Below are 15642 nucleotides of genomic sequence, written 5' to 3'. Positions count from 1 at the left end.
TTACTTATTTAATTTTTTTGTGGTGGGGTAAGTAAACATTTGAACCACTGGCCCGACTTAGTGTTCACCCTGCTGGGCCATCTGACCAATCAGAGCACAGTAGGCCAACAGAAAGGAGGGGTTTAGAGAGACCGAATCTTTGAACAACTTCGAACGAATCATCTGCAAATCTTAAATGCATATTATGAGAAAATGTGATTTTTGACCTGTTGTAAAAAACCTCCAAAACAAAATTAGGAACCTTTGAAATAGCATAATTGGGGCACTTTAATGTATATTTCATGTGTAAGGCCATTCCAGAACGTATCGTGACAAGCTCAGTAAAGGTTAGCATCCATTCATTTTAAGGAGGAAACTGGTTCATTTTTTGCACTATTTTAATCTTTCAGGTTTAATGGTCATTGTGTCAATGTCACAGGATATGCTATACTGTAGTAGCCTTTGACTCCTTTTAATTATTCATGAGACTGCATGTCCTCAACTGAGAAGACACTTCACTTAATTATTCACAACCACGTGCCTTTTTATGACATACATTTCGAACTATGAGATTAAGTACAGTATACTCTCAAAAATAAATATTCTAAAAAGGGGCTTTCATAGCGATGCCATAGAACATTGGTTCCTCAAAGAACCTTTCAATGAACAGCTCTTAAAACAACAATTTTCTTATTGTATTTATTTATTTATTTTTTTTTATGAGTATGAAGAACATTTTAAACATCTAAAGAACCTTTTTTCACTCTAAATATTAATGGAATGTAAAAGTCCCATGGATGTTAAGTAGGGGTGTGACGAGATCTTGTAACACGAGATTAAAATGTGATGAGATTTCTCGTCGAGGCAAAAAGTAGTCTCGTGATATTGCCATGACAGAGTGTGAGGATGATTAGGAAAGAATATGCCACCGCTACGTTTACATTACGCCTCCACTGTCGTTTTGTTTTTTATTAAAAAAAAAAAAAAATCACATTGCGATCGCAAAAGTGAAGGTAAACGCGAGGGCGCATTCAAACGCGATTTCAATACCACGCATTTTGAAAGCGGCTCCCTGATGAATGCAAATATCTCTCAATATGAAAGCTATTTTAGGCTGGGCAGTATAGTTGTAACCATCTCTTACCTCTGTATCAAAGAAATATTTGGTCTTTTTTTGCACTTTGAATATTGAGAGAGTGCGATTATGGTTGCACTTATTGTAAAGTGTTACCATAAAAACAGTTTTCTCTTAATCTTATTAAGCACAAACAGTAAGGTTTAATTTGTTAACATTAGTTAATGCACTGTGAACTATCATGAACTAACAATGAATGACTGTTTTTATTAACTAACATAAAAATTAATAAATACAGTAGCAAACATATTGCTCATTGTTAGTTGATGTTGGTTAATACATTAATGTTAATAAATGAGACCTTATTGTAAAGTGTTAACATTTTTATTTATACTGTTTTTATTTTTATGATCAGTTTGTGGAAAGGAGTTTAGTTAGGAGGTCAAAAGTTGTAGAAGCTCATAAATCATGTACAGTAAGGTCTGAAGAGACTGAAATCATACAGGAGAGAAGTCAGTCAGTTGAGTGTGTGGCAAAACCTTTTACAGTACTTGAGTATGTTGTCTTTTACTGCATATGATAATTCATACTCAGGAAGTAGAACTGAAATGACATTTATTACAAGATGATTAGTTAAAACATTTCAAATACACCTGCAGAATATTTTTTTAGTCATGTATTTCGTCATTGAGGATTTCTTAAAACTGGTGTGTAAAAATCTTGTCTCATCTCGTTCTCGTGAATTCAATCTCGAGTCTCGTCGAGATTGAAATATATAGAATATATTTATTCTATCATTGTTTAATCGTCGTTCCAAACCTGTCTAACTTTCTTTCTTCTGCAGAACACAAAATAATATATTTTGAAGAATGTTGTCAATGTAATTTTCGGTTCCCATTTCTCTCATTGTTTGGACAACAAATACAACAGAAGTCAATGGGAACTGAAACGATTTGATTATCAACATTCTTCAAAATATCTTATTAGCAGAAAATAGAAATTGATTATCCCTTTAAATATCTTCAGTCTTTCCTGCTACTTTTTATTAGTATCTATACTAAGTAAATAGCTACTTTTTCATATGGTTACCTTGACTAGTTTATCTACTTTAAATTATGAGTAACTTGGCAAGCTACAGTTTCAAAGTAGTTTCCTGAACATTGAACTCTGTTGTGTCTTCCACAATCTCTCTGTCTGGTATTCTTCTTCCACTTGCTTATTCCTTCTCGGTCTCTTATCTTTCACCCCGACAAATCTCACCAATTATAAAACTCATCTCGCCTTTCTCACTCTTTCCTCATCTCAATCAACCCTCAACCCCGCCGCAGCTCTCTTTATTTTCCTCACATTTTCTCTTTCTTTCTTCATCTCTCTCTTACTCCCTCCTTCACTTCTTGTATCTGCATCCCGTGCCCATGCTCGCACCTAAAAGAACCAATTACAGTGTTCCCCCATTCTAGAGCGGAGCACGGCTGAGGTGGCTGGCATTAGCAAGATAGCGCTAATTGTAGGGGTTATATTTAGTGCTGGGTCAGAGCTTTCCGAGAGGAGGAGTGCTGATAACGATGGAGGCTGCATGTAATGGCTTGTAGATGACCCTGTGCTGTAAAAAAACAGGTGTGGAGGGCAGGGTTTGTTGCGTCTGATCCCAGCCTGCAGCAGACTGGCCCGCTTAGACAGAAGAAGAGGTCCATGAGGGGTTGTTGTGATATGGGGAAGCATGCTGTGCACAGATCTACCAGAAAAAAAAAAGCCATTACAGGCCTGTACTTATCTGGAAGGCTTGGGATGTGTGTGCGTATGTAAGTGCTTACGGTCAGCCTCACTACAGTTGACAGACAGGAACTAACCGGTAAAAAACACATTTTTAGTACAAATATACAAGTATTTTGGAATATCCAAATGTAAAATATCCAGAATATGCACCTTCCCCATAACAAAAACTCATCAAGGTCTAACATTTTGCATGCCAGACATTTCTTTAAATGTGTGTTCATTTAAATTTTTCGAGAGAGAATGTTATGCAAATAGCTTAAATTATTAATGACTTAAACCAATCTGAATGATCAGCTTGTACATGACAGGTTTGAACACAAAAACTATCATTTAAAATATATAAATTTGCTGTATAAGTATATATTGCTTCCTGTGGCAAGGGGGGCGTGGTTTAGCATTCGCCGCAGATGGAAAGTGAGCTCGGGAGACATGAGTGGTAAGGGAAACGCCTCTGGTTAACAAGATCTAACAGGTGTTATCATTTTGCAGTGAGTCGAGAGACAGGATAAAAAGCCTGTGATGTCTGGCTGTGGAGAGAGAGAACGAGCTGTGTGAACGAGTTGAAACTGCTGATGAGCACGTGTTTTGAGTTGATGTTGGAAAGAGCCCTCATGCTGAGTTTATTTTGTGAATTAAGTTGTGAATAAAGATTTTGGAGTTTGCACAGCTGCTCTCGGACCTTGCCTCCTTTTTCCCCGACTCATTTAAACTGACATTGTCAAACTTCTTTAGATATTATTCCTGAAAATGTATTATTTACAAATTTAAATAGACAATTTTATTGCATCATTATGTATTGTACTTCAACAGAATTTCAATTAATGGTCGACCGATTCATCACCAAGGCTTATGTATCAGCCAATAGCTGGCATTTTTAAAATATTGCTATCGGACGATAAGTTTTTCTGTTTGGCCAATGTGTTGGAAGCGGGACTTTTATTTTTTATTTTTGACAAGTACACAGTGCTTCCATTCTCTGTCTTCATTAGTTATGGTCTCTGTTTAACAGTTGTGTCTTATACAAGATAGAATTGTTCAACAAAGAACTGTTAACGAAAAAGTATAACAAAAGTATTATAGCATTTGCTTTTACATTATTAGTAACAGTAAGGCAAACACTACAATACTGTCACAGATCCCTTGTTTCCCTGGACTCCATATCCCATGATCCTCCTGTTTCTACACCTGCACTCACTTCCCTCGTCAGCTCCTCATCATCACAGATCACCTGCACCTGGACTCTATCATCTGCACTCCCTTTATATGGCACTCACTCCCTTCACTCCTGGTCTGTTCTTAATGTTGTAATGTGTGTTTATGCTTCGGCTCCGTGTTGGATCATTAAAATACCCATCATTGTGGATTTCCGTATCTGCCTCATCTCTATTGCATACAGCACCGTAACAGAAGAACAGACCAATACCGCTGGATATCCACAAACCAAAAGATGGGATTGTTCCTGATTCCTGTGGCTCCAGCTCCCCCACAGCCTCTCACTCCGACATCAGCGGCTGACCAGCTCGTCAGCCTCTTCCAGGTGGGTCGTTCACTGGAGAGGTATGTGGAGGAGTTTGTTGAGTTGGCTTATTTGACAGATTGGTCAGATGCTCATTTGATCGCCCTGTTTTTGGATGGACTGGACGAGGACACCATCCGTTTTTCTGAACCTGACGATTATGTTTCCTTAGCTGATGCTATAAATTTAGTTTTGTATTTAAATTGCTCCAAATTCTTTATCCAAGAGGTTCAGGATGTTAAGTGTTCCTCTCGTCCAGTCCTTCCAAAATCACGGGCAGCCTGGCCAGTCTGCCAAGCTCCTTCCTCCTCCTCATATCCCTCCAGTGAACTTCCTGCCTGCCCCTTGCTGGACCAACATTCCTCTATTGGGCCCAGAAAGCGGAGGAGGAGGAAAGCCGCTCCAGTCTCCCCAGAGCCCGCTCCAGTCTCCCCAGAGCCCGCTCCAGTCTCCCCAGAGCCCGCTCCAGTCTCCCCAGAGCCCGCTCCAGTCTCCCCAGAGCCCGCTCCAGTCTCTCCAGAGCCCGCTCCAGTCTCTCCAGAGCCCGCTCCAGTCTCTCCAGAGCCCGCTCCAGTCTCTCCAGAGCCCGCTCCAGTCTCTCCAGAGCCCGCTCCAGTCCCCACAGAGCCAGCTCCAGTGCCTGTGGGGATCTTAATTGTATTTGAGGGAATGAACGAGCCCTCAGCTCCAGCCGCCGCCTACGAGCCCTCAGCTCCAGCCGCCGCCTACGAGCCCTCAGCTCCAGCCGCCGCCTACGAGCCCTCAGCTCCAGCCGCCGCCTACGAGCCCTCAGCTCCAGCCGCCGCCTACGAGCCCTCAGCTCCAGCCGCCGCCTACGAGCCCTCAGCTCCAGCCGCCGCCTACGAGCCCTCAGCTCCAGCCGCCGCCTACGAGCCCTCAGCTCCAGCCGCCGCCGCCGAGCCCTCAGCTCCAGCCGCCGCCGCCGAGCCCTCAGCTCCAGCCGCCGCCGCCGAGCCCTCAGCTCCAGCCGCCGCCGCCGAGCCCTCAGCTCCAGCCGCCGCCGCCGAGCCCTCAGCTCCAGCCGCCGCCGCCGAGCCTGCCGCTCCAGCCGCCGCCGAGCCAAGTTCTCCAGTCTCCGCCGCCGAGCCAGGTTCTCCAGTCTCCGCCGCCGAGCCAGGTTCTCCAGTCTCCGCCGCCGAGCCAGGTTCTCCAGTCTCCGCCGCCGAGCCAGGTTCTCCAGTCTCCGCCGCCGAGCCAGGTTCTCCAGTCTCCGCCGCCGAGCCAGGTTCTCCAGTCTCCGCCGCCGAGCCAGGTTCTCCAGTCTCCGCCGCCGAGCCAGGTTCTCCAGTCTCCGCCGCCGAGCCAGGTTCTCCAGTCTCCGCCGCCGAGCCAGGTTCTCCAGTCTCCGCCGCCGAGCCAGGTTCTCCAGTCTCCGCCGCCGAGCCAAGTTCTCCAGTCTCCGCCGCCGAGCCAAGTTCTCCAGTCTCCGCCGCCGAGCCAAGTTCTCCAGTCTCCGCCGCCGAGCCAAGTTCTCCAGTCTCCGCCGCCGAGCCAAGTTCTCCAGTCTCCGCCGCCGAGCCATGTTCTCCAGTCTCCGCCGCCGAGCCAAGTTCTCCAGTCTCCGCCGCCGAGCCAAGTTCTCCAGTCTCCGCCGCCGAGCCAAGTTCTCCAGTCTCCGCCGCCGAGCCAAGTTCTCCAGTCTCCGCCGCCGAGCCAAGTTCTCCAGTCTCCGCCGCCGAGCCAAGTTCTCCAGTATCCGCCGCCAAACCAGCTCCATGCTCCTCCACCCACACATTGACTTTATTCCTTGGACTCCTCTATATGATCCTTAACCTCTCCAAGTATTTTTTGGGGGGGGGGGGGGGCCCAGAAACCGTGGGTGGGGGACATGTGGGCGCCACACATGTGGGTGGGCCTCTGACGTGGCCTGCCAAGGCTCCTGACCCGCCGTGGCCTGCCAAGGCTCCTGACCCGCCGTGGCCTGCCAAGGCTCCTGACCCGCCGTGGCCTGCCAAGGCTCCTGACCCGCCGTGGCCTGCCAAGGCTCCTGACCCGCCGTGGCCTGCCAAGGCTCCTGACCCGCCATGGCTCATGGATCCGCCCTGGAGACCTCCACTCCAGTCCACTCATCCCCCGGCACCTGCATGAGGTCTCCAGGGCGCCCGCCCCCCCTCCCGGTTATTCTATTTACGGCGCGAGGACGCGCCTACCGGGAGGGGGAGGTACTGTCACAGATCCCTTGTTTCCCTGGACTCCATATCCCATGATCCTCCTGTTTCTACACCTGCACTCACTTCCCTCGTCAGCTCCTCATCATCACAGATCACCTGCACCTGGACTCTATCATCTGCACTCCCTTTATATGGCACTCACTCCCTTCACTCCTGGTCTGTTCTTAATGTTGTAATGTGTGTTTATGCTTCGGCTCCGTGTTGGATCATTAAAATACCCATCATTGTGGATTTCCGTATCTGCCTCATCTCTATTGCATACAGCACCGTAACAAATACTTTCTCATTTACCCTCAGCATTCAGCAAATATGCATTTATATCATTTAAACAAATCTTTGAATATCTAATATACATTTAATTTCACAAACCTTACAGACTTAGTTGAATCTAGCTGTCAGATATTCTGAAGTGCACATTTGTAGCCTGTATGAACGTGCAAGCATGGCCGCGCCGCTTTCTCCTTCTTTCCAAAGTGCTTGCTCTCCCGTGGCGTCTGTCGTTGCTATCCAACCATGAACCACCCTCTCCACGAGGAAGAGGAAGTTTCAGCAAAGGATAAACTGATTTCGAGCCCTTGCATTAGCTTTACTATTAGATATATTTATGGAGATGACATATAAAAACCACCCCTGTACAGCTATGATCAGCTGTTTGGCTGAGCTTTCGATGTTTTGTAATGGAAAGGCCAAAGCTGATCGGTTGGTTGTTGTCACATGACCTGTGGTGCGCTTGTGACATTCTGAAAAGTTACAAATTTTTCATCTCGATGCGCCTGGAAAACGCACCACATGCAGAGGTGTAAAGAGGACCTGAAAACCATAGTTGAGTAAAAGTACAGATACCTTACATTGAAAATGACTCCACTACAAGTTACAAGTAACCAATTCCAATACGACTTGAGTAAAAGTCTTAAAGTATCTGATTTTAACAATACTTAAGTATTTTAGTCATGCTGAAAATAAGAAACAATTGATTTGTAACATGAGAAATCAAGTTTATTTTCTAAAATCAAAATAAAACCGAATACCTCGATATTGTCTACAAACTCTCAAGTCTCAGTTAAGCTCAAGTGCACAAAAAGGTCATAAGTAAACCAATATCCTTCAAAAAAGGTCTTGTCAATATAGCGGATAAATTAAACAATGTTAAGTAAAAATATAGCTGCAAACCAAGCACAAAAACGGTACAATAAGCTGGTCAACATGGCTGTGAGCATCAGACCAACTGCAACAGTGAGCAATTAAAGACCTATTAAGATCATTTTAGGCAAAAGAGCTGAAAAATTATCAAAAATGAGGATTTACTGGATCATCACTTTTGACCAATAGGTGGCGCTGTGACCAAATTAATGTGGTATGGTCAGAGTGAGGTGAAAATGACACTTGCAAAGTTTGGTGTCAATATGTCAAAGCATTGCAGAGATACAGATTCAACAGTGATTTTGGCATCATGCCTCAAATTCGTTGCTGCAGTATGGGAAAAAGGTTATGTCTATCAACATGAAATCCATACGTTTTTGTCGGCGTGGTCTGAAGACGATACGATTCGATTTTGGTGAAAATTGGACCAATGGTCTAGGAGGAGTTTAAAAAAGTGTGATTTTAAAGAAAATCAAAGTAGTGGAGACTATGCTGACTATGGCAAAATTGGCATCAATGTTCTCAGCATGACCCACAGAATCTAATAAGACCAGTCTCATTACAATAGGCTACATTTATATAAAGCTGTTAGTATTTTTTTTTAAATTTCATTATAAAATTTGACCACAAGGAGGTGCTGTCTCAAAACCTATTGTGTACCTCATGGTGACCCCATACTTGTGTGTACAAAATTTGGTGCAAATATCTCATTTCGTTTTGGAGTTAGACATTTACATGTAAGAGATCATAAAAAAATGACCCATGGACGACTTTGTTTTGATTTCTTGTCAAAATTTTGACATTTGGGCTGTGACATATAGTTAACCAGCTTAGGTTCCGTGTTTCCTACGCTGGTTTCGTCTTGATCAGACTAATGGTTTCAAAGATATTCGCAATCGTTTTTTAAAGCGCTAAATCACCACGCCACACAAACCATAAGTCGAAACCTAACATGTTTGGTATTTTTGGACTCGGTAAGGATTCAGGAGTCTTAGAATGTGAGTGAAATAAGTCAATCAGATCAAAAGTTATGAGCATTTGAAAAAAAAATTCTCCACTAGGTGGCGCTGTCCGAAAACTTCTCAGGCTCCTTCAGGACATTGTGCTGATGACCCATAACGAGTTTCGTAATGATACACTAATGCGTTTGTAATATACAGCATTTTAGCACAAAATTCAAAATGGCCGATATAGGATAACTGGACATCATTCGACTCGGCATGATGCCCCGAATCCAATGAGACCAATGAGAACAAATCCATCAGAAGTTATAAGCAAAAATAGCCATTTTTCGTATCTCCGGACCAGCAGATGGCGCTGCGCCGAAACGCTGCATGTTGCCTCAGGTCATGCTTGTGCCAAGTTTGGTCTGAATATGATAAAGTGTTGCAGAAATACAGCCTTATATCTATTTTCATAGGCGCTACGTAAAATTTGTTTTCGTGTTTTTCGAAAATGGTTTGAGAAATCAACTTGAATTCCATAACTTTTTGTTGGCATGGTCTGAAGATGATCTGGTTCAATTTTTGTGAAAATCTGAGTAACGGTCTAGGCGGAGTTAGAAAAAGTAGGTTTTTCAGAAAATTCAAAATGGCGGAAAATGACGTCATAGGGTGCATTCGATTAGTCTTGACCCACGGAATCGGAGGGAAAAAAATTGTTTCTAAACCTTACGGTTCAAAAGTTATTAACAAACATAAGTGCAACTTTGGACAGCTGGTGGCGCTAGAGCGATTGAGTTAGAGACTCCAAATTTGCTATGGACACAGTTGTCTTTGGACACAGACTGTCCTGTTTGCCAAATTCCACAACTTTTTACCATACGGTTCTATGGGCTGCCATAGACTCAAGAGCGGAAGAAGAAGAAGAAGAAGAAGAAGAAAAAAAAAAAGAACGCCCACGGATACAATAGTTGCCTCCGCACCTTCGGTGCTTGGCCCCTAATTAAATAGTCAAAGTCTACTGTACGTGCTAGTTTGAGCCTCATCACCAGATGCAGTCATTTCCTCATCTAATAAATTGAACACCTGCAATCAGCAACTACCTTCTAATGCACTTACAGTCAAGTAAAGTAGCCTTGTTGACAAGTTTGCATGTGTAAAGGCAAAACGCACAAGATATAGTACCTTCAATGCCCTTAGATGGTGATATGGATTCTTTATATCAGAAACAAACTGCTGCAGAAAAAGTTAGATGCCACGATCAACAAATTTTAAACCCTTGATTTCAAATTATGCTGTGCTACATTCAGTTGTCCACTGCTATATTCATGTCATTCTCACTGTGTGCTGTATGTAAAACTAGTATTACCTTGTCTTTATTAGAAAAAAAAAAAAAAAAATCATTCCTAGCATGCACAAACTTACCAGATTATGGAGCACCACACTGCTAACAGTGTTTACTTCATTTTATTCATATTTTTTCAAACAATTTCTTTATTTGTGATAAAAAATATAATAAAATAAATAAATAATATGATTACAATCAAGAAGTTGCCATTTAAATTATGTTGGTTGTATTTTTTAATTAAATATTATCAAAATATTTGTTTCTAATTTATTAAATATGAATTCAAATGAATATAAAGTATACATCGGCCATCAAAAAACGACAATGACCACAAATTTTAATTTATTTTTGTTGAAAGTTATGTCAGGGGAAAATGACTAATTACTTAATTACTTCTGTTTATAATTTTGAAGTCTACTCATTAGATCAAAAAGGTAAATGCCACATTTTATAACTACAGATTATACTACAAAGTGCTTACTACCTATTAGTTGACTATTCGAATCTTCGATAGGAGGAGCCTGATTCGACTACCAATCTCACAGTCGAATCGTCGCAGAGGTGTTATGAGACGAGATATGGGGGCGCTCAATATCTGATTTTACATAGACATACCGGTTCTTTCCCAATAGGTTAATATACAACCTATTATGTTAATACTATAAATAAAAATGTGAAAAGAAAGAAGCTTTTAATAAATATTTTTAATGTGCGTGAATAAATCCAACCTGTGACCGATTTAAATTTCACTTCCATGATCCGTGACCGACAGAGGAGCATCTTTACGGCAGGGATTAAATCTTTAACAATGTCTGGGATAAAGTGTTCAGCTCATGTCCTAGAACTCAACAACGACAAACACTGCGGTGCGCTTCTGCCGGCCAATGAGCTGACTATAGCGCGCCATTTAAAAAGACTCAAACGGACACAGGCAGATCGCATGAAAGACTGGATTTTTCTCTCTCAGTCAGGTAGGGTAGCTACAAGTGATATCAAACTATTTTAGCCGGATGTAATTTGATTTTTGGATGTTGTTAATGTTTAGCTAAAAAGACTGCCACTCCAGTTTAGTGTTTATTGTCTCTGCAGTTAAAAAGACAAGTTGACAATTCTAGTTATACTTTCGTTATTTTAATAATTTCTTTAATTTTAATTCATTTATTGATCACTCTGGGTTACCTAATTTAAATATTTGTGGCTTGTGTTTTGAATATATGTTCCCCTGCACTTCAGGCATTTTGCAGTTTGACTTGATCATATTTCATTTTTTTAAATAGGCCATTTTCATTTATTAGAACGGTATATTCTGTTCTAATTAAATTCTGTAAATTAATGTTTAATAAAAAAAAAATATATATTTTTTAAATTAAATTAATTAATGTTTTTGTTTTTTGGTGCATCAATGTTGCGCTATAGATGAGTTAAAGCTTGCTCGCACAAACAATTTAGCCGATGTAATTTGATTTGCCGACATATGAAATGTATATCTCTCTGCAGTGTGGCCTTTCTGCAGTTATTAATATTATATATATATATATATATATATATATATATATATATATATATATATATATATATATATATATATATATATATGTGCTCTGTGCTGTGTGTGAAAGAAAATAAAAGTTGTCTTAAGCCGCGGGTAGACTATTGCCAGGCCTTCATTTTCCGTGTCCCGCTCCATCTCGTGCACAGTTCAGCGCGTGAACCTTTCAAAGTTTTTTGAAAGCTTTTTGAAACTTTGCGCACTCTCCCGCAATTATGATTCGACTATCAGTCGAATATAGGCAATCTGATTCAAATCGGATTCGACTATGTAAATCCGTAGTCGAGGACACCCCTAGTTAATATATATATATATATATATATATATATATATATATATATATATATATATATATATATATATATATATATATATATATATATATATTTAAATGAATAATAAGGATGTAGAATCAGGAATATGTTTTGCTTGGTAAACTCAAGGTCACCCGTCCCAGCTACCACTCTATTTCTTAGGTGAGAGCTAAGAACGTGTTACTTAATGTAGTCAACGTGAATCTCACCTTCTCTAGAATCACATGAGCACATAAGTGTGAACCGACACACTTTTTTCCCCTAAGGTGCCCCCTCTTCACACCTTGTTGAATGTGGAGAGTGTGTGTGAATCTGACTCATCTCCTTTTATAAAAAAACAAACACAAACATACACCCCCACACACTTCAGCGTTCATCTCGCCCTAGCATGTGGCGAAGACAGGCATGCGAGTCCAAAACTGTCAACATAAGTAAGGCTATAGGAATCCATTACTCAATAATTCAGCAAAGGGAGCTGAAAGTGTCAGGATGAGACTGGGCATTCATACGGCAGTCTGGGGGGAGAAGAAGAAAAAAAAAAACAGCCTTGCATGGTTATGAACAGAGACAACAGACAGCAACTTGTGCAGATGAGAGAATGAGTGAGAGGCTGCCCAGTAGCTGGGTAGATAGCACCAGATGAAAACAGAAGGAAAGAAGCATCTGTTTTAGATGCCCAAGCCTGGACGGTGGGTGATATGAGGGCTAGAGGGGTGGGACACTAAGTAGATGTGGGCTACAGGGCCACCGCACAAGAGTCCACGCTGATAAAAGCAGCAGTATCTGGTGGAAGCCCTTAAAAAAGGCAGCTGAACGCCCTCCCCCTCCATCAGAGTCACACACGAGAGTCAGACAGCGAGATGAGAGCAATAAGGGTCTGGTAATGGAATGAAAACACTCCAAAACAAAACAAGGGCAGCTCTCTGAATGCAGGCCCTTTTCATGTGCGTGGCAGTGTCTGGGTGAAAAGACTGTGTGGGTTTATGTTTTCTGGTTCAGAGACAGACTAGAAACCGCAGGGCCGATATATCAAAGCGAGTGACGTTCAGATGCACTGCACCTTGCTGGTAGAACGGTCGGAGGTCCGTGCCCTTCTGTCCAATCAAATTGCTGAGGAGAGCCATGGCGTTCTGCATCGTGTTGCCAACTGTGTTATTCTGGTGCTCCTGAAAAAGAAGAAGAAGAAAAAGAAAATCTCCAAATATCTGTATAAATATTTGAAAATACATTTTTTTTATATACATATAAAGTTAAAACTAGTTTTTAATGATTCAAAGCTGTGTGTAAATTAGTGGACATAGCTGTGACAAGTGTTGGAGAAAGTTACTTTTAAAAGTAATGCATTACAATATTGCGTTACTCCCTAAAAAAGTAACTAATTGTGTAATTTTTCTCACCTGAGCTGGGCTTGCTTATTTGTTTTTTAACAACAACAACAACAGCAAAAGTTATATTTTTGGCAAATGTTAAGGCCCTTTCACACCAAAAGTGAAATGAATAAGCATCAAGCTGAAGAAAAATGCATATTTACACCTGTACAGTAGAGAGCGTATCTCAAACAAACCTTTCAGCTGTGCTGCCATTCTGAATTAAAGAAGAATAGGATGCAGGAGAAGGAAGATCAACACTGTTATTTCTAAATCTAATATAAAGTAACTTTTGCTTATTATTATGGATAAATTGGATCATTGAAGGTCAGCGGCAAAGACATTGGTTAATAAAGTGAGATTAAATACATAAAGTATATTTGTGTTATTTAATTTCAACATGGGGACAGGAGAGCTGTCAGTCAATAAATGTGAAAACAAAGTAACTTGCGTTACTTATTTGAAAAAAAGTAACAGATATTTTGTTGTAAATTTAAAAAGTAATGCGTTACTTTACTAGTTAAAAGTAAATGGATTACGTAACTCAAGTTGCTTGTAATGCATTTCCCCCAACACTGACTGTGACCACGAATGACTAGAATTCTACACATATGGAATTGTGTATTAGTGGAGAAGAAGGAAAAAGAAAAGAAAAAACCTATTATTATTCCAATTGCTCATACTCAATAGAGGTGTGTTTTTGCGTTTCTGAGCCAGTGGTTCTCAAACAGGGGCCGGGGCTCACTATGGGGCCTCTGCAAAGTTCCTGGTGGGTAACAATAAATTTAGTTATTTAAAGGGTTAGTTCACCCAAAAATTAAAATGATGTAATTTATTACCTACCCTCATGTCGTTCCACACCTGTAAGACCTTCGTTCATCTTCGGAACACATATTAAGATATTTTTGATAAAATCTGATGGCTCAGTGAGACCTCCATTGCCAGCAATAACACACCCATTTTCAATGCCCAGAAAGCTACTAAAAACATATTTAAACAGTTCATGTGACTACAGTGGTTCAACCTTAATATTATAAAGTGAAGAGAATACTTTTTGTTCGCCAAAAATAACAAAATAGTGACTTTATCCAACAATATCTACCGATGGGTGATTTCAAAACACTGCTTCATGAAGCTTTGAAGCTTTACGAATCTTTTGTTTTGAATCAGTGGTTCAGATCGCGTATCAAACTGCCAAAGTCACGTGAACTATTGAAGTTTCAAACACTTATGATGTAACAAAGCCTCGTTTACTGAAATCATGTGATTTTGGTGATCTGAACCGCTGATTCGAAAGAAAAGATTTGTAAAGCTTCGAAGCTTCATGAAGCATCATTTTGAAATCGCCCATCTCTAGATATTGTGGAATAAAGTCACTATTTTGTTATTTTTGGCGCACAAAAGTATTCTCGTTGCTTTATAATATTAAGGTTAAACCACTGTACTCACATGATCTATTTTAAATATGTTTTTAGTAGCTTTCTGGGTTTTGAAAAAGGGAGTGTTATTGCTGGCAATGCAGGCCTCACTGAGCCATCGGATTTTAACAAAAATATCTTAATTTGTGTTCCGAAGATGAACAAAGAACTTACGGGTATGGAACGACATGAGGGTGAGTAATTTCATTTTTCATTTTCAATTTCATATTTCATTCAATTTCATTTTTGGGTGAACGAACCCTTTAACGTAATCTTAAATGATTAAAACACTGAAAATAAAGATGTACAATAATAAAATGACATAATGTTGAGTTTATTTGTTTTAATACAACAGAAGTGCCAGAGGTACATATCAGCTTAGATATTTAAATATCCAGGACAAAGGGGACCTTGAAGTGAAAAAGTTTGAGCCACTGTTTTAAATGATCAGGCTGGTTGGATGACACATTGTCAAATTGAAGGATTCATATATTGACCAGAACAGCACATAGACTTTGGGGGCAGTGAAGGGTGTAATGGAATACAAAGTTCAGTAATTAGTGACCGTTATTTAATTATATTTTTAGCAAATAAAATAGTCTAAAATGTTACAGACAGCTGACTTTTGATTACATTACAATTGCTAATTATTAATTGGGTTACACACATTTTTAAAATAATATTATTTCAAATTTAAAACATGAATTACGACCATATATCTCTAGTGCCACAGAGGTATGCAAAGTTAATTGTGTGGTGTGATGTGAATAAGGACAAAAAGGAAATATAAAACATTATGTGTAATATGTTGAGTGAAAAAAAAAAAAAAAAAAAAGGTTTTCTGTGAAATGTAAATTCCTCATTAAAGAATGTTTAAATAAACACAAAACTGAAGGTTTTAGAAAGTAACATGAAAGTAATTTGTAATCCGATCACAATTTCAGTAAAGCAATGAATAACATAATTTGATATGTTAATTAATTATATATTAATTAATTGATATATAATTAATAATTTCAATATATTA

The 15642-nt window shown here is 40.3% G+C and overlaps 1 protein-coding gene across 2 annotated transcripts in view; it reads right to left on the bottom strand.

Annotated features, from left to right (window-relative positions):
- Window positions 1-15642, bottom strand: part of ulk4 (unc-51 like kinase 4) — a 276239-nt gene that overhangs the window by 80939 nt on the left and 179658 nt on the right. For both annotated transcript variants that reach the window (XM_067401179.1, XM_067401171.1), the window contains exon 32: window positions 12891-12996. In XM_067401179.1, coding sequence (XP_067257280.1) covers window positions 12891-12996 — 106 coding nt within the window. The remainder of the gene's footprint in view (window positions 1-12890; window positions 12997-15642) is intronic.

Source organism: Chanodichthys erythropterus, chromosome 2 (assembly GCF_024489055.1).
Source record: "Chanodichthys erythropterus isolate Z2021 chromosome 2, ASM2448905v1, whole genome shotgun sequence".
Classification (NCBI taxonomy): Eukaryota; Metazoa; Chordata; class Actinopteri; order Cypriniformes; family Xenocyprididae; genus Chanodichthys; species Chanodichthys erythropterus.
This window is presented reverse-complemented; position numbering and strand designations above follow the sequence as displayed.